Here is a 20,402-nt window from a genome sequence, read left to right as displayed (position 1 = left end):
GTGCTCGGGCTGGACCACTCAAGGACATTCACAGACTTGTTGCTAAAGGTTGTATTACACCTGTCGATTTTTTGGCAGATGATAGCTAACTAGCGTTCGTATGAATGCCTGTTAGCGATCATCTTGCAGTGTAATACTGCGGCCCACTGCTCGATGAATGAGCGGCATTGTGATTTTCATGCATGCTTAAAAATCGTTTGCAGGGGGCAGATTGTGGTGTCTAATTCAATCTTCCGCCGGCAAACCACTAGACAGCATGGGGACGAGCTATGGCATTAGTGATCGCTCCTCCCCATGCTGTGGAGTAGATTGCTGCATGTAATAGCAGCATTCTCCGCTAGCAAGTAGGCGATTACTGGGAGGGACTGCTTCCCTCCAGACAATCACTTGTTCAATCGGCCTGTGTAATACAGCCTTAAGCCACTCCTGTGTTGTCTAGCCTGTTTGCTAAGAGTCATTATCTTGTTGGAAGGTGAACCTTCATACCAGTCTGAGGTCCAGAGCAGTCTGGATCAGGTTTCCATTAAGAATATCTCTGCACTTTGCTCTACTCAGCTTTCCCTTGACCATGACCAGCTGCTGCCACCACCACACTTCACTGTAGGGATGGTATTTGGAATCTGGTATCTTCCAGATATGATGCTTAGAATTGAGGCCAAAAAGGTCATCAGACCACAGAATCCTGAGTCCTTGGTGCTCTTTTTTCCCAAACTTTCATGTGTCTTTTACTGAGGAGAGGCTTCTTTCTGGCCACTCCATAAAGCCCAGATTGGTAGTGTGCTGCAGTGATGGTTGATCTTCTGGAAGTTGCTCTCATCTGCACACAGGATCTTTGGAGCTCAGCCAGAGTGACCACCTCTTACCAAAGCCCCTCTCCCCCGATTACTTGGGCTACTTTCACACCAGCGTTTTTACTGGATCCGGCAGGGTTCAGTAAAAATGCTTCCGTTACTGAAATACAACCGTCTGCATCCGTTATGAACGGATCCGGTTGTATTATCTGTAACATTGCCAAGACGGATCCGTCATGAACTCCATTGAAAGTGAATGGGGGACGGATCTGTTTTCTATTGTGGCAGAGAAAACAGATCCGTCCCCATTGACTTGCATTGGGGGTCATGCTATATTGCTCTGCATCCCAGGACGGAAAGCAAACTACAACATGTTGCGATTTGCTCTCCAGTAGGAGAACGCCACTAAACGGAACGGAACCCATTGATAATGAATGGGGACAAAACTGAAGCGTTCCCCCCCCCCGATATTGAGCCCCTATGACGGATCTCAATACGGGACAACTAAAATGCTAGTGTGAAAGTAGCCTTCGTTTGGTGGGGCAGCCAGCTCTCAGAAGGGTCCTGGTTGTTTCAAATATCTGCTTTTGTTTTTCCTTTTATTTCTAAAATACTGTTTTCATTTTGTTAAGAGCAGATGGGCGAAAACTTTATTTTTTTTAGCACAAGGCTGCAACATAAGAAAAATGGAAGGGTGTGAAGACTTTCCGAATGCATTGTAAATACGAACATAACTTAATGCAAGCCTGGTTATCTTATAATTCTGAGCTATTAGCAAGGCGAGACCTAATACTGTCCGTAGTTCAATCCATATGGGTGTTACCTTGGTACATATACTGTAGGCTTCCCTGGCCTGCATGAAATGGCCATGAACGCCTTACAATGCCCCCTGTCTGGGAAGTACACCCAGTGTTCACCATTCCGATGAATTGTAAATCAATGCAATGTAGTTGAAAGTAGGAGCGAGCCAATTGCTGCATTCAGCCGGACAGAGACAATGTACCGCAAACTCCAGTTTGTAAGGGTTTCTATAAGATAGGGCATGCCCACAACCTACATCCTTTGGAGACCACTCCAGCCTGCCCCTAAATAAAGACCTCAGACCAGATTCCCCCATAACACAGACCTGGATCACTGACTCATTACTGTAGATCCCAGAACAGTACAGAAACCTACACCTACTGACAGTCCCCAGACCAGACTCCTCGAAATACAGATTCCAGACCATACTCCCATTTAATACAGACCCCTAGACCACACTCCCCTTTAAAACATATCCCAGATCGGGCTAACCCCTAAATACAGAAGCCTAGACCACACTATAGAGACCCCAGAACAGAATATTTCAGAACTGTCCCGTTGCTTTAATGCTAAAGAAATACTGATAAGAAAAGTGCAGCTATTGGGATGTCCCAACGGGGGGAGAAGGATCGGGCAGTTGGATTTCAACATGTGAGATCCTTTTGTTATCAAGGGAGAGGTGTCTGGCAGTGGTTTATTCACCTTTCCGCATTGTTCTCTGACACAATAGAAAACGGATCCGTCCTCCATTGACTTTCAATGGTGTTCAAGACGGATCCATCTTGGCAATGTTAAAGATAATACAAACGGATCCGTTCTGAACGAATGCAGACGGTTGTATTATCTGAACGGATCCGTCCACAAAACGCGAGTGTGAAAGCAGCCTTACATGTAATGTGCCAGACAAACTCCACATGGACACCTGGTTTGAATGAGCCCTCAATAATTCTGTATTTTTCGGGTCAGCAGGGAGACGATGCAGATGTGGTGACATCGTCTCCCTGCGCGGTGTGTCCCTAATTATAGTCAGTAATCTTATCTATTTCCTTGGTGGATAGAAGGCTTTCCTCCAGTCACTAGATTTGTGCAGCAGCTTGAGTCCTGCACGTTCCATTCCAGCTTCTTTAGTGATTAGCAAGCCTACAGCGTGCAGATGAACAGCTGGAGCGCCGTCATATTACTGGGAGACATGGGCATGCACGTGTGGAGGAGGGCCCAGGATGAGCCGCTCGTGAGCTTACTGTACATTATGCTCCTTCCAGTAAATCCGCACACACCCATACACTAAGGACATTCCCTTCTTGGAGAGACGGCCAGGACTGTACCGTACACGAGTCCAAAAGTACACTGGGTGTGCACAACAGCATGACACAGCAGAAGCACGTTACCGAAAATCACTGCCTGCACAGCAACTGTTGGATTTCTGAAGACATCTGCAGCATGTGAACACACTCTTAGGGTCCATTCACACATCCGTGTGTGTTTTGCAGATCCACGGATCCGCAAAACACGGACAGCGGCAATGTGCATTCCGCATTTTGCGGACCGCACATTGCCAGCACTATTAGAATATGCCTATTCTTGTCCGCTATTGCGGACAAGAATAGGACATGTTCTATTTTTTTCAGGATCAGTATTGCGGACCCGGAAGTGCAAATGAATGGGTCCGCAATTCCGTTCCGCAAAATGCGGAATGGAATTGCGGATGTGTGAATGGAGCCTAAGACTACTCTTTGCGGGCAGTTGGTCCCACTGATCTAAAATAAAATAAAAAATAATAATAATTGGAAAGATCCATTTGGAAATTGTCTGCCACAGATTCAGGTTTTTAAGCCAAAAACCAGAAGTCATATCTGTCCTTAAATGGGTTTTATACTGTTGGCCCGCAGTGATGGCCAGTTCGCCCGCGAACACATGCGGGCTGCCATCTTAAATCACAAGTTGGGCGAGGCACAGGTAAGCCCCTACCTGTGCCTGCGCCGCGAGCCGGTCTGAAACAAATGCAGTTACCGGGAGCAGGCAGTTCCGAGAACAGCCCGATGAAGGCCCCTGGCGGCTGTTCTCGGAACTGCCTGCTCCCGGTGACCGCATTTGTTTCAGACCGGACTTGTGATTTAAGATGGCAGCCCGCATGTGTTCTCGGGCGAACACGGCAAACTGGTCATCAGTATGCGGTCCTGGGACCCCTGAGTGCCATGGCCTTCTCATAGCTCACCAAGCACAGCGCCGCCAATTGGATAATGGCTGTGCTTGGTATCACAGCTCAGCCCCATTGATTTGAAAGCTTAAGCCATCTGACTGATGGACATAATGTCACTGGCACTCCCTGGAGCGCTGCGGCCTCTTCAAAGAGCTAATCGCAGCGGGTGCCGGACCCTTACATCTGTACACGAGGCCGTACCCTTAGGGCTAATGCACACGAACGTATTTTCTTTCTGTGTCCGTTCCTTTTTTTTGCGGACAGTATGCACAACCTATCATTTCAATGGGTCCACGAAAAAAAAAGGGAAGTTACTCCGTGTGCATTTTATTTCCATTCCGGAAAAAAAAAAAAATAACGGACAAGGATAGTACTGTTCTATGAGGGGCCAGCTGTTCCATTCTGTAAAATACGGATTGCACATGGACGTCATTCGTAATTTTTGTGGATCCGTTTTTGCGGACTGCAAAATACATACGGTCGTGTACATGAGCCCTTAAACTTCCATTTCCAGCATCACCCAACTGTTGAGTGGACAAAATATTGTCACTGGGGCATTTAAAGATGTCACAAAAAGGGGTTTGGAACTTTTTTTTTTTACCCCCTAAAACAGGCGTATCGTGCTTCTATCCATATGCAGATATTGAGGGGCATTTATGATCTGAAAACGCCATACACTGCATATGCCCATATGGAGGATGGCATCTGCTCGGCCCTGGCACATCTCATTAGCCCAGCCCGTGAGCGCCCCCTGCCGGACGAGGGCGGCGCTGTCGTGCCATGTGCCGCGTCCTCCCGCCGCCTCCCTCACGGGGCGAGCACATGGCCTCTCCTGCAGCGGCTCCCCGTGAGAGCGGATTTCCCTGGCCGGCCACGCTCTGTCGGAGGCAGGCGGGGAGGGGTTTGTTTGCGGTGAGCACGCACATGGAGCTGGAGTGTGAGGCGGCCCCAGGGAAGGGAATGCAAAGGAGGGAGGGCGGCGCAGGCCGAGGACTCGTACAAAGGGAGCCGGCAGAGCGAGACTAATTGATGTGAAATCCCAAATTCCTGGGGGGGAAATGGGAGGAGGCAGAGCGCTGCTGCGGCCGCCATCCTCGGCTCCTGCGGGGAGAGCTGTGCCCGTGAAGGAATGCCATGTACACGACGGGGGGACTACAACCCTCATTTTCCGGCTTCACATATTGTATAGGCAGTGCAGAGACTACAGAGACGTGCGAGTCTGGCTTCCCCGAGTGCGCCATGCTCTGGGTATGGCGGTTCTTTCTGGACATTTTCCCATAGGCTTCTCTATAGGACTTGATAAACGCCAGGAAACAGGTGTGTGCAAAATGACACCAAGTAAAGACCAAACGTGGCTTAAAATGCCTTATTTCAGACAAAATGAGACCCTGTAAAGTCAGAATGGAGTCTTGTATCCGATTCTGAGAAAGCTGGGTGGCGGCCATGATAGATTCAAAGGGGTTGTCTCATTTTCTCCTCAGGATAGGTCATCAGTATCAGATTAGTGGGGGTCTGACTCCCGGGACCCCCTCCGATCAGCACGCATGCCAGCGCTGGCTTCTCGTCACTGTTTACCGCCACTTGTAGGGAAGCGAGTGGTGTTGAGCGAACTTGTGTCTAAAGTTCGGCTTCGGGTTATCGAAGAATCCCGTTATGGATTCTAAATTCTGTTATGGTCCGTGGTAGCGGAATCCATAGCGGGATTCTTCGATGACGCCGAACTTACAGCACAAGTTCGCTCAACACTAGAAGCGAGCGTTTGCAGTTACGCCCTGCCCTGTTCCAGTGAATAGGATGGGTTGCATTCCGCATTTTCCCGTTCCGAACACCCCGCCGTATGTTAAAAATAGCTATTCTTGTCTGCAAAACGGACACAAATAGGACATGATCTATCTTTTTTGCCGGACGGACCTACGGATGTTGCCTGCACACCGTGTTCTATCTGCATTTTTTTGCGGCTCCATTGAAATAAATGGGTCTGCATCCACAAATAATATGGATCTGATGCAAACCAAAAATACGGTCCGTGTGCATAGGGCTTTAGGCAAGCTTTGCAACCTCAAAGCCCCCTTTTCCTTTGGTAGTACTTTTCACACAGCTTAAAGGGGTTCTCCCATCTCTGACAATGATATGCCCCCATTGTCTCATAGGTGCGGGTCCCACCGCTGGGACCCGCACCTACAATGAGAACAGAGAGGGGAAATGAACGGAGGGCGCACTGCGCATGCGCTGCCACCCTCCATTCATTTCTATGGAGCCGCCGAAAACAGCAGATCGCTGGTTCGGCTATTGCCGTCTGCCACATAGAAATGAATGGGAGCGTGGGCCGCGCACTTCTATGGGAGCAGCGCTTGGTGGTGGACGGACCCTGGGAAATCCGGGGGTCCTCCAGCCACAGCACTCCCCGCTTCGTTCTCGTTGTAGGTGCGGGTCCCAGCGGTGGGACCCGCACCTATCAGACAATGGGGGCATATTCTAGCGATACGCCCCCATTGTCTGAGATGGGAATACCCCTTTAAAGGGATTGTCCCCATTAAGATTTAGGGGGGTTCACTTATTGGCAGGTTAGTACTTATTTTTTAGAGGCTCCTGATAGAAGGCTGCATCAGGTATACATAGTTGTAAATGTGAAGAGGGGCTTGGAATCACACCTTAAGTGAATGATGGATCTGGTAATGCCAGAGGAAGTCGGTAGGAAATGGGAGTCATCGCTACGGATCTGAACAAGGAGTACAAGGTAATGGACATACCTGGGCTCATAAACATCAGGAACCACTCCTACATGTCCTAAGGTACGAACCAGCTATATATAACTACACATTAATTCCATGTGGTGCTGCACCCATTTTATTTATAACCTCCTCGGTCCACCTATTTACCTCCAGCCCATTTCATTTTACCATTGTCTCCACAAACTGAAGGAAGATACTGTCCTTTGCCGTTTCTTTCTTTCTCAAAATGACTGATGTAAAGTCTTTATGCAAGATGGATATATATATATTATAGAAGAATGGCGGCACTGAGAAAAATGGTTAGAAAGGTTGGGTGCACGTTCACTGGGGAATAAGCTGCTTACCCCTTGGTGTGTGTGTGTGTGTATATATATATATATATATATATATATATACACACACACATATACACACACACACACACATACACATATATACGAACAGCACTCCTGGGATCCACAGAAAAGGTTTTTCTTTATTCACCCATGTATTGCAACGTTTCGGCTCTTAGGCTCTAGTTCAGAGCCGAAACGTTGCATCACATGGGTGAATAAAGAAAAACCTTTTCTGTGGATCCCAGGAGTGCTGTTCGTATATACACACACACACACACACATATATACTTATACAGAACACTAATCTGTCATAACACCAGAAAAACAGGTTTGCAAATGTAAAATAAGGAAACTAATATATTCTGATACTTAAAATTCATTAGCTAACCCATCTCCTTTATTGCAGGTGAGAGAGAAGGGTGCTGGCTTAGCTAATGAAATGAGACAAACAGCCCCCTTTTTAGGGGATTCCGAGCTTACAGGAGGACCATGTGTCCACGGGTGAAATGGGTCCATCCGAAAAGTTTGGAAAATGAGAGAATATTAATAGTAATTTCTTTACTTTACATTTCAGAGGCCTTAAGGTTTTTTCCAATGATGGACAACCCCTATAGATCTAATACTCGTAAGCCCAACTTGTGTCACCAAATCAGCTCTGATCCGTTGTGGCATAGATTCTGCATGACATCTGAAGGTGGCCAGCAGTATCTGGCACTAAGGTGTTAGCTGCTGATCGTTGTGCGGTGGTCCCTCCATGGATCAGACCTTTTTTTTTTCAGCACTGATCACAGAAGTTCGAGTGGACTGAGCGATGGGGAACTTGGAGGCCAAGTCAACGCCTTGAACTCTTTGATATTTTCCTCAAATAATTCCTGAACAGTTTTTGCAGAGTAGCACTAAGGAATATTGGCGGTCACCAGGCATATTTGTGGTGCAGATTGCTTCTTTACCCCACTCATGCCAGGTCTAAAAAAAAGTGGGCAGGGAAGGCTTACATTTAGACTGGCGCTGGGGTGCCTCTTCATAACTTTGCGGATCCACCACAGATGTAGCGGTCTAAAATGCCGGTCTTAATAAATTGTTGCCTTGAAGGGACATTCTAGGTTGCTTAGGCAGATGGTACAGGTCAAAGTAATAACCACATGAACGCCAGGTCCCAGGGTTGCCTGGAGCATCACACTGCACTCTGCCAGCTTGCATTCTTCCTGTAATGTGTTCTGGTCCCATTTCTTTCACAGGTAAGTGGCCTTTTTTTTTAATCATAGAAAGCACTAACTTTTTCTGCAGTTTCTGTGTTATTAGAACAGGCAAACTAGTCTTCATTTCCAACAGGCATTAATGAACTTCTCCACAGCGCTACACCATACTATATCCCCTTCTGTTATTCTCAGAGGAGTGAGACAGCAGCGGACACGGGCACCGCATCACTTACCCAGCCTCTTCTCATGCTGTGCTGGTGGTACAGACCCACTTAGCCTCTGCTACCTACAGCCAGCCCAGCTGTTGACATCCCATGTTCTGTCTTTGGTGCAGGCCGCGGCCTGTGCTTCCCTGTCAATCTTTCCTTGTGTGTTTCTAGGGCACGCATGCTCCCCAGCTCTTAAAGGGCAGTGCGCACACTAGTCTTCTCCAGCCAATGGCTGGTTAACTCAGAGTATTTAAAACACCTCCGCCTAGGGGAGGGTGCCTGACCTTTTGGTTTTCTAGCTTGCTGGAAATGTGTGCTGTTCTGTTTGTCTGCCTGTGTACCAACCTTTACCTGTTTACTGATTCTGACCCTGACCTAACCATTGCTTGTTTACCATGACTCTTTGCTGCCTGCTCTGAACTTAAACTAGTTTCACAGATTCATACGTACTATGCCTATTTCCCGACTATGAGCATTGCCTGATCCCTTGGTGCTTTGCACCGGTGCAGCCAATCACAATGAGACTTTTTCAAGAGGTAGCAGCCTGGTGGCTCCCCTGCAGCAAAGACCAGATCCCTGTATAGCCATTAAAGGAGACTGCAAGGATAATGCTGTTAGCACTAGCCCCAAGTCAAACTGCTTGCTTGGTACAGTGGTTCCACACCCACTGCCCGTTACAACTTCCTCATCTCTATCTACCACCCTTACCTATGCTTTTCAGTCTGATTATCATCTAAGACTAACATCCTCCATAATCTGCATTTTGCACTTTTGTCCTCTCTTGTGCTGCACCAGTTCTTTGGAATGCACTACAAAAATGAGCAGAGAAGAAAGATTGATGTAGCTACTGCTAATGTATTACACCTGAATACAGCATACGCACCTTTTAACTATATTAAAGAGGATTCCAAAAGGCTCAAATATCAACGAGGTCACATGACCCGACGAGGGACACATCACTGCTTTGTCCAGACATTGCCTACAGAGGCATATGTGAACCTTGTGCAACTTGATTTTGACAAGTATGCTTCCTTCTGCAAGTCCAGAAGGACTGCAGGTCAGCAAGTCTGGCCAAAAGGCTTCTGAAGGTGGACAACCCCTTTAAATTTGTTGTTGATGTTACCATTTAGGAACTGAAACACAGGGATGAAATTTCAACTAAACTCTTGCAAAGGAAAGTGGGACAGTTGCTCATAGCACTGGGTCTTGAAACATCAACTTGATTGGTTGATATGGGATGCTGCCCCATATTTCTCAACTACAATATAAAAAATAAATAAAAAGCAGGTAAGAACCGCACCAGGCTACAATTTGTCCCACTTCCGTGTTCATGTAAGTGAGGTAAGATATAGGGGCAGCTTTATCATACCCAGGCTATGATAACCAGGTGTGCGTCAGGTTGATGCACCTGATGTATGAAGAGGCGCCTGAACTGCCCCTGGCGGGTGTGGATATCAGTCTTCTTCGACGCCAGAAAACCGCTGTAGATTATCATAAATATGGGGGGGTTGCCGGCCGTGCCCCCTCCCAGCCTTCACCACACCCTTTTTGGGAAAGTGGAGAGGCCATCGGAGTATCAGCACTTACGATTACGATTTTTGAGCAAGTGCCATTGAAAAAGTGGCGTACTAAATGATATATGCGCTCCACAATGTTTGTAAACCTGTCACAAAGAAAAATCAGATAATGAGGTTTCAGGACTTCACCAGTTCTTTTGATATTATGCCACGTTCTCTCACCAGCAAACTCATCAAGTCCAGTAAGGCCTGTTATGTAAAACCACTGCCATATGTTGTTGCTGTTTAACGGCAAGAGTCACTGTCTTCGTCCTCCAGCACTACATAGAACTAGTGGTGACAGATGGTGAATGTTCTACTGGCCAGTAGAAAACTGGAAACCATGGATGAGCAGCCATGGAAACAGTACCTACAACTACCAGAATTGGAAAATGGATTGTTCATTGCCACCGGAAATAAGGGCTGAAAGCTCAGTGTTGAATATTCCACCACCAACAGCCTGGATCAATGATATTCAACATACCATTAATGAACGCTGTCTAGCAGATAAGCTGTTTAGAAGGAACAGAACCAGGTTATCACAGTGAAGAGGCTACAGAGTATTTCAAATATCTATGGAGTTGATGGAGACAGACAAGCACTTTACATGGCTGTCCCCATCAGAACCATAGACCTCCCCATCAACCACTGCTCTATTCAGACTCCTCCTCACGGTCAACATGCATTGAGGAGGAACGGGGAGATTGGATTCCCTATTGTAGTGATGAGTGGGTGTTGGAACAGTGGGCTCCCAGACATGTATCGCCCATCCTGTACATGTTTTCACCTAGTGTTGGAACAAACAAGTACTGGAAGTGAATATAGTAATTAGTATTTCTATATCTTCCATACATTGAATTAATTCCATATCAGTAGACTGTCAGCCTAGCAGTGTCTCTTGCATAACCTGTGTATTCCATCATACATCGCTTCTTTCATTTAGAACAGGGATGGCCAACCTGAGGCTCTCCTGTTGAAAAACTACAACTCCCAGCATGCCCACACTGCCTACAGCTATCAGCCTACAGCAGGGCATGGTGGGAGTTGTAGTTTTACAACAGCTGGAGAGCAGCAGGTTGGCCATCCCTGCTTTAGAACCTTTTCTATTTATGTTACCGATAGTGAATATCCAGAACAAGGCCTCAAGCACACGACCATATGCATTTTGGGGTCCAAAAAAAGCAGATCCGCAAAATATGGATGACATCTACATTTGTGTCCAAGTATAGCACATGGTCTATCATTTATGGTAATATTTATTTTTCATGTTTCACCTTTTGGTTTTGTTTGATGGATGCATGGGGTATGTATATATATATAAAGACCCCATTTTGCTTATATCCGGCTGGTACTTGAAGTGCAATATTATACTGTGTAGGTCATCCTTTATATGGTGTAGACTGCCCGTAAACACTTAGTATAATGTACTTGCTATGTATGTGTGTTCTGCATGGTCTCAATAAAAGAAAATGACTGGAAAGTGGCAAACAACCGATTTCCCCCCGGGGGCACAATGCCAGTCTCACCCATGACCAGAATCTCTCATAACTTGCTTTCCAAACTGTTGATCATTATGCCTGCCAAGTCACCCTGCATCACCTCTGCAAAAGTATTTTCCTATTAAGTAAGCGGCACTGCACCTCAGGCTGGCAGGTAGATACATGCATGGTGCCAAACATGGGCACATTAACTCAGTGTGCAAAAAAAAGTAGACACAGGGCTTAAGCCTCCTGCCATCTGTTCCACCCTGCCATTTTGAGTACAAATGCAGGCGAGGACTGTGTGCATCAGGAGAATGAGTGCTGAGACGGCACGTGGACTGTGCACTCTCGCTGGCAGCAGGAGACTTTTTAGTTCTTCATGTTCCAGACATGAGTTTAAGGAGGAGCCAAGAGAAAGGAATGACAATCAGTAGGTTAAGATAAGGGCTCTTTCACACTTGCGTTATTGTCTTCCGGCATAGAGTTCCGTCGTCGGGGCTCTATGCCGGAAGAATACTGATCAGGATTATCCTAATGCATTCTGAATGGAGAGTAATCCGTTCAGGATGCATCAGGATGTCTTCAGTTCCGGTACGGAACGTTTTTTGGCCGGAGAAAATACCGCAGCATGCTGCGCTTTTTGCTCCGGCCAAAAATCCTGAAGACTTGCCGCAAGGCCGGATCCGGGATCAATGCCCATTGAAAGGCATTGATCCGGATCCGGCCTTAAGCTAAACGTCGTTTCGGCGCATTGCCGGACCCGACGTTTAGCTTTTTCTGAATAGTTACCATGGCTACCGGGACGCTAAAGTCCTGACAGCCATGGTAAGTGTAGCGGGGAGCAGGGGAGCAGCATACTTACCGTCCGTGCGGCTCCCCGGGCGCTCCAGAGTGACGTCAGGGCGCCCCAAGCGCATGGATCACGTGATCACATGGATCACGTCATCCATGCGCATGGGGCGCTCTGACGTCATTCTGGAGCGCCCGGGGAGCCGCACGGACTGTAAGTATACCGCTCCCCCGCTCCCCGCTCCTACTATGGCAACCAGGACTTTAATAGCGTCCTGGGTGCCATAGTAACACTGAAAGCATTTGGAAGACGGTTCCGTCTTCAAATGCTTTCAGTACACTTGCGTTGTTACGGATCCGGCAGGCACCTCCGGCAACGGAAGTGCATGCCGGATCCCAACAACGCAAGTGTGAAAGAGCCCTAAGCCAGTTGATGCCAGCCGTCTTATCTACTAAGATCAGACAGAGTTTCAAATCTATTGATTTAGAATTTTCATTTTTCAATGCTACCAGTATATGAAATAAAAGGAATAAACCGGGAAATGTCATCATGTCTTATTAGCATGTTGATTAAACCCTTAACAACCTGATGGTTTTGCTCCTAAATGACGACACAATTTTTTAGCGATTTTACGCACAAAGGAGAAGATTTATCAAACTGGTGTAAAGTAGAACTGGCTTAGGCTATTTTCCCACCAGCGTTTTTACTGGATTCAGCAAAAACGCTTCCGTTACTGATAATACAACCATCTGCATCCATTATGAACGGATCCGGTTGTATTATCTTTAACATTGCCAAGACGGATCCGTCATGAACTCCACTGAAAGTCAATGGGGGACGGATCCGTTTTCTATTGTGGCCGAGAAAACGGATCTGTCCCTATTGACTTGCATTGTGGGTCATGACAGATCCGCATGCTGCGGTGCGCTCCCTGGTATGAGAACGAAACGGAATACATATATATTTTTTAATTTATAGTTATTTAAATTAGCAAATTCACAGTATAATAATGTGTTAGGGCCTGTTCACAAGGCAGAGTTTACTGTCAAAATTTTGGGGTGGGTCTGCCTGTCATTGTTTTCCATTGGCAGTTTGCGGGCTCGCGGTTTAAAGCCATGACCATTGGAACGTTTATTTTTGGTGCGGAGTCGATATGGACGCTGCAGCGAGTGTCCACTCGTGTTTTATTTTCATTGAATGGAGCTTAGCTGCGATCAGGTCCGCAGCATTCAAAGTGAAGAACTACGGCGGCTTCTGCCACAGAGTATTTGGATGAGGTGAGAACCTATTCTTATGGTATATGCACACAGCAGTGTTTATGTCGTTTTTCTACACTGATTTTTGTGTAGTTTCCGCACCAAATCCACATACGTTACTTGTGGATTTTGTCCCAGATTTTGATGTGCATTGTGGATTTGTATTACAAAGGATGAAATCTGCACTGAAAGTCCACACATTTCCAAGCAGAAAATTTCCTCTTCATGTATATAAAGTTTTATTATTGTATGTGGCGGATTTTCCGCATTAAAATTCCCCATGTAAGACGCTCTGTGTGCATATACCATTAGAATGTGTTCCCCATTTTGTATGGGTTATTTTGATACATAATTTGTACAGTCTCGGGTGAATGGAGCGGCTGTGAGGACATTCTGGGTAGGCATGGGCGGTGCGTTTTGTTTTTGAGGTCATAAAAGACCTATGGGGGGACATTCACTCTTTATGATCTTTTTTTATTTTATTTTTTACTTTGCAGATTTCCACTGTAAATTGAGCATTCTTGGAAGACACTGTCACCCTGTTGTTACATTAGTCACTGGCAGAGCTGATTGGGGTGTGCCAAGACCCAGCAGCTCTGCCATGCTGGGGGAGAACCTGGTGGTATTCGCGCTCTCTGTCACTGAGTGCTATGTGAACTCGGTGACAGAAAAAAAAAGGACCGAGTTGATGATAAACAGCTTTGATCTTCTCCTTAGGGCCCCCAGCTGTCTCTCACAGCCAAACATCCGACCTGCTCTTGCTTGATGGCAGGAGAAGCTTTAATCCGGCGACATTTACAATGGTGTTGGTTTAAAGCCCATTGCTGGCTGACACAACATGGCAAACCGGTTACATGTTTGTGGTTGGGGCGGGTGTCCTCCTGTTAAACTCAAAAGAGAGAGGTTTGGCATCTCTCCTTGTCAGGGGAACAGTGACACACAGTGCATCTTTCACAATGCAACTAGATACAATTATTGGTAACTGTTTCACTTCTATCCTGACCCAGGAGTAAAAAGTTATATGTCTGGTTACAACACATGTTATTTCATTTTTATAGTTTTTAAATAAGCTTAAAACCAAACTTATGTCTAAAATGTTGAGTCAGCTGGTCCCTTAACCTGTGATCAAAGCCATGTGGAAACCATGGTAGTCACAGTGACCTCTCTAGGGGGGAACAGTCAACTTTTCAATGGGAAAATCATTGATCGTGCTATCTAAATAAGGTGAAATGAAGAGTAGAAACTAAATGAATGGGTCATGGAGTGTTCCTTTAAGGTTTTCCCAGCATAGCTGCCCTTCTGACCATCCACCTGTGCAGGGAACTACAGCACAGTCCCTTTCACAGGTCGCTGGCTGGGAATGTGACAGCTAGTAGAGAGGAAACTAGCTAGTAGAGATATGACATATCGCCACGTCCCAAAAAGTGTGAGCTATTAAAAAATATTTCCGCTCGGTGAAGGCCGTAACAGAAAAAAAAAACTCTAAACCACGCAATTTTCCATTTTTAGTCACCTTGTCCCCCAGAAGATGTCCCTGGATGTGAGAGGTATGTGATGCGGTTTTCTCCTATATGTAGTGCTGGCTCACTACTGTCACCTGCGTCTCATCTTCTCAAAGTCCTTTTTTAAAAATTATATGCATTTTAAATTTGGCGACTAAAATATTTAATTTGGCTCCTAAATTTTTTAGTTTAGGAGCCAATGGCTCCTGGTCATTTTTTTTTGTCTGGAGCAGAGTCTGTTTTAGTAACAACTTGTATTCCCAATGATTCTGATGCATCTACTTATAACGCTATGTTGTCCTATTCCTCCTAGAAACGTAATAATCAACTGATGTCTGGGTTTTACCATCCCCCTGGTCCAAAAGACGTGTCTCTACACAATCTAACACTGTCATCACTGATTGGTACCCACTAGGGGTGCACCGAAATTCCGGCAGCCGAAAATATCGGCCGAAAATGTACCTAATCCACTTCGGCCGATATTGTTACATATCGGCCGAAAATATGGGGTGTGGGATTTGTCACCCACCAAGTAGCTCACCATCTGCGGGCGGGCGGTTTACTTTAAGTCACTGCATCTTTATTTTACCTTACAATCGTGACGCTCCAGTAACAACTCTGCAGGCAGAGCGGAGGGCGGCGTAACGTCACTTACTCACTCCTTCATTCATGAAGTGGGCGGAGCAGGTGCGTCACGTGAGTAAGTGACGTTACGCCGCCCTCCGCTCTGCCTGCAGAGTTGTTACTGGAGCGTCACGATTGTAAGGTAAAATAAAGATACAGTGAGTGATGCTGTGAGCAGCAGGGCCGGGGCTGTTATGGGTAGGGGGATCGGTCTATGGCACTGCTATGGGGAGGGGGGATCTGTGCACTGTTATGCCCATAACAGTGCACATATCCCCCCCTCCATAACAGCACCACTCACAGATCCCCCTCTCCATAACAGAGCCACCCACAGATCCCCCTCTCCATAACAGCGCCACCCACAGATCCCCCTCTCCATAACAGAGCCACCCACAGATCCCCCTCTCCATAACAGCGCCACCCACAGATCCCCCTCTCCATAACAGAGCCACCCACAGATCCCCCTCTCCATAACAGAGCCACCCACAGATCCCCCTCTCCATAACAGCGCCACCCACAGATCCCCCTCTCCATAACAGCGCCACCCACAGATCCCCCTCTCCATAACAGCGCCACCCACAGATCCCCCTCTCCATAACAGAGCCACCCACAGATCCCCCTCTTCATAACAGAGCCACCCACAGATCCCCCTCTTCATAACAGAGCCACCCACAGATCCCCCTCTCCATAACAGAGCCACCCACAGATCCCCCTCTCCATAACAGAGCCACCCACAGATCCCCCTCTCCATAACAGCGCCACCCACAGATCCCCCTCTCCATAACAGCGCCACCCACAGATCCCCCTCTCCATAACAGCGCCACCCACAGATCCCCCTCTCCATAACAGCGCCACCCACAGATCCCCCTCTCCATAACAGCGCCACCCACAGATCCCCCTCTCCATAACAGCGCCACCCACAGATCCCCCTCTCCATAACAGAGCCACCCACAGATCCCCCTCTCCATATATAATATGATTTATTAAATTCATGAAAAAGAATTATTAATAAAATCATTAAAAAAAAGTATTTTAAAAGTATTTGGGCAAAAAGGCAGTTTCGGTTTTCGGTCAAGGGCATCCTGAATTTTCGGTTTCGGACCAGAATTTTCATTTCGGTGCACCCCTAGCACCCACCAGCTGGTAACACTCTGTTCTTAATTTTATCATACATATCTAGGAAGAATAACAGAGTAACAGTATGCTTCATAAACCATCCCTAAAATATCCGGCTGCAGAGGTGAGAAAAATGAAATAGGAGACATTTTATCACCAGGTACCTTCTATATATTATTTTATGTAATACAATAAAATAGGCACAGATCATTCACTTAGTAGTACCTGCTTTGCCATTTGGATGTTCGTATTCACTACCCATCATGCTCTGCTCGGGAGAGGAACAAGCAGAGGTAGAAGAGGCGCAGGAGGCTGGTCGACTGAGGTCAACAACTGACTGGTTAGATGGTGGTGGAGTCAAGTTAGCTGGTGAAAAAGGCTGGTGAGGTGGCGTTGAGGGTAAGCCATTTTCTAATAAGAACTCATCCAGATCAACATATTCTATTTCATTGTATGGCAAAGAGCGTTCCCATAGAAGTGATCCAAGAAATGCACAATGAGAAGTACGAGGCGCAGCCATTTCATCTTCCAGTTTTCTCTCCTTTTCTTTTACAATACCTGCAAGAGATGCAAATAAAAAAATAAAATTAGACTGTTCCTAAATCCTAGATAATGCTTTTACAATTTTCAATATATAAAGTTGTATTCACATTACTTGTCTCCTGAGCACCCAAAAATTACAATCTGAATGACCCACTACAACATTTGGGCATGCTGAATGTCCAGTCCTTTTGTTCAGAAGGATACAGGGAGCTGCCAGAAGTGTCTAGCACATCTTCCCATTGAGAACAGGCCTGAGCCATGCATGTGACTGAGTTTTTGGGAAGATTAGCAGTCGGACAAACATTCAGCCAACAGCTATTGAAATGACCACCTTAGGCCTCATGCACACGACCGTTTTGGGTTTTGCGGTCCGCAAATTGCGAATCCGCAAAACACAGATGGCGTCCGAGTGCGTTCGGCAATTTGCAGAACAGCACGGACAGCCATTGATATAACTGCCTATTCTTGTCGGCAAAACGGACAAGAATAGGACAGGTTATATTTTTTTTGCGGACCACATAACGGAGCAATGGATGCGGACAGCACACGGAGTGCTGTCCGCATCTTTTGCGGCCCAATTGAAGTGAATGGGTCCACATCCAAGCCGCAAAAACTGCAGCTCGGATGTGGACCAAAACAACGGTCGTGTGCATGAGGGTATTCTGAAGTAGCTTTGGTGCTGGAAGTACACAGCTCCATCCACTGTGTAGTGCATGGAGGTGGTTATTGCAACGCTGCTCCCATGAAAGTGAATGGGTGCAATGCTGCAGTTACCAATTTCGTTCACTGTACTGTAGATTGAGCTGTGTACAGTCGTGGCCAAAAGTTTTAAGAATGACACAAATATTAGTTTTCACAAAGTTTGCTGCTAAACTGCTTTTAGATCTTTGTTTCAGTTGTTTCTGTGATGTAGTGAAATATAATTACACGCACTTCATACGTTTCAAAGGCTTTTATCGACAATTACATGACATTTATGAAAAGAGTCAGTATTTGCAGTGTTGGCCCTTCTTTTTCAGGACCTCTGCAATTCGACTGGGCATGCTCTCAATCAACTTCTGGGCCAATTCCTGACTGATGGCAACCCATTCTTTCATAATCACTTCTTAGATTTTGTCAGAATTAGTGGGTTTTTGTTTGTCCACCCGCCTCTTGAGGATTGACCACATGTTCTCAATGGGATTAAGATCTGGGGAGTTTCCAGGCCATGGACCCAAAATGTCAACGTTTTGGTCCCCGAGCCACTTAGTTATCACTTTTGCCTTATGGCACGGTGCTCCATCATGCTGGAAAATGCATTGTTCTTCACCAAACTGTTGTTGGATTGTTGGAAAAAGTTGCTGTTGGAGGGTGTTTTGGTACCATTCTTTATTCATGGCTGTGTTTTTGGGCAAAATTGTGAGTGAGCCCACTCCCCTGGATGAGAAGCAACCCCACACATGAATGGTCTCAGGATGCTTTACTGTTGGCATGACACAGGACTGATGGTAGCGCTCACCTTTTCTTCTACGGACAAGCCTTTTTCCAGATGCCCCAAACAATCGGAAAGAGGCTTCATCGGAGAATATGACTTTGCCCCAGTCCTCAGCAGTTCATTCACCATACTTTCTGCAGAAGATCAATCTGTCCCTGATGTTTTTTTTGGAGCGAAATAGCTTCTTTGCTGGCCTTCTTGACACCAGGCCATCTTCCAAAAGTCTTCGCCTCACCGTGCGTGCAGATGCGCTCACACCTGCCTGCTGCCATTCCTGAGCAAGCTCTGCACTGGTGGCACTCCGATCCCGCAGCTGAATCCTCTTTAGGAGACGATCCTGGCGCTTGCTGGACTTTCTTGGATGCCCTGAAGCCTTCTTAACAAGAATTGAACCTCTTTCCTTGAAGTTCTTGATGATCTTATAAATTGTTGATTGAGGTGCAATCTTAGTAGCCACAATATCCTTGCAATGATGGCTGCACGCTTTTCTTTGCAGGTCACCATGGTTAACAATGGAAGAACAATGATTTCAAGCATCACCCTCCTTTTAACATGTCAAGTCTGCCATTTTAACCCAATCAGCCTGACATAATGATCTCCAGCCTTGTGCTCGTCAACATTCTCACCTGAGTTAACAAGACTATTACTGAAATGATCTCAGCAGGTCCTTTAATGACAGCAATGAAATGCAGTGGAAAGGTTTTTTTTGGGATTAAGTTAATTTTCATGGCAAAGAAGGACTATGGAATTCATCTGATCACTCTTCATAACATTCTGGAGTATATGCAAATTGCTATTATAAAAACTTAAGCAGCAACTTTTCCAATTTCCAATATTTATCTAATTCTCAAAACTTTTGGCCACGACTGTAGTTCTGGTACTGACTTCCGGTGCAGAAGCTACTCAAGAACAGCTGATCTTCAGCGGTGCAGAGTGTAGGACCCCTGCCGATCAGATTTTGATGGCCTATCATAAGGATAGGCCATCAATATAAACATACTGGAATACCCCTTAAAGTATGATATCCTAACCACAAATGTCTATTGCAAAACATGCTAAAATCCAACATGGCCGACCTTTCTCTTTACCAACATCTGCTATCGGAGGAGAGTTGGATGGTCGGCTGATCCAGCCGAACACTGCCGGTTTGGCCGACAAACATCTAATGTGTGTGGCCACATTAAGATTTGAAAATTCCAGTCCTTCGATAATATTTAAAAATCAGTACTACATAATGGTTTTAATTTACTTAGATACATGTCAGGTGTTGATCTATTACACTATAATGCAAGAATACCCTTTAACAGATTTCACCCACTCATGGAAATGGGGCTTACAAGCAACCTATTCACTAGCATTGCACTGCACATGTGAACATGCTCTTGTAGTAAGGATAACAGTCCGGACCCTCAGCAACGACCTTCATGTTATGCCACAGATCATTGCTAACCCATGCGATGCCACTGTGTGTAACTGGAGTGATCCCGCTAGGTTTGCAATATTAGAAATCTGGGTCAGGTCAAAGCAGAGCGGTATGATAAGTCTGCAGTCACTTATGAGACAGTTGTTAGAAAAATGCATTTACTGTGACTAGTGACTGGAAACACCAAAGCCTTCCAGCTTTCCTGCTGGTTCATTTTTTCCATGTCGTGGCGCAGTCTCTTCTCAGAGTTCAGTGAAAAGACTCAGTCACCAAACCTTTGAGGCCTTAAAGAGAATCTGGTCATTTTTTTCCCCTACTGTTCGCTGTCCCTCCGCTGTCAGTGCTCAAAGCTGCATTGAAATACACAGCC

The 20,402-nt window shown here is 46.2% G+C and overlaps 1 protein-coding gene across 1 annotated transcript in view; it reads right to left on the bottom strand.

Moving 5' to 3' along the window:
- The window catches only part of LOC121002833 (thyrotroph embryonic factor-like), a 48,439-nt gene that overhangs the window by 10,825 nt on the left and 17,212 nt on the right, over positions 1–20,402 (bottom strand). Inside the window, exon 2 of the mRNA XM_040434440.1 lies at positions 16,818–17,150. Within this exon, the coding sequence (XP_040290374.1) occupies positions 16,818–17,150 (333 nt within the window). The remainder of the gene's footprint in view (positions 1–16,817; positions 17,151–20,402) is intronic.

Source organism: Bufo bufo, chromosome 1 (genome assembly GCF_905171765.1).
Source record: "Bufo bufo chromosome 1, aBufBuf1.1, whole genome shotgun sequence".
NCBI lineage: Eukaryota > Metazoa > Chordata > Amphibia > Anura > Bufonidae > Bufo > Bufo bufo.
This window is presented reverse-complemented; position numbering and strand designations above follow the sequence as displayed.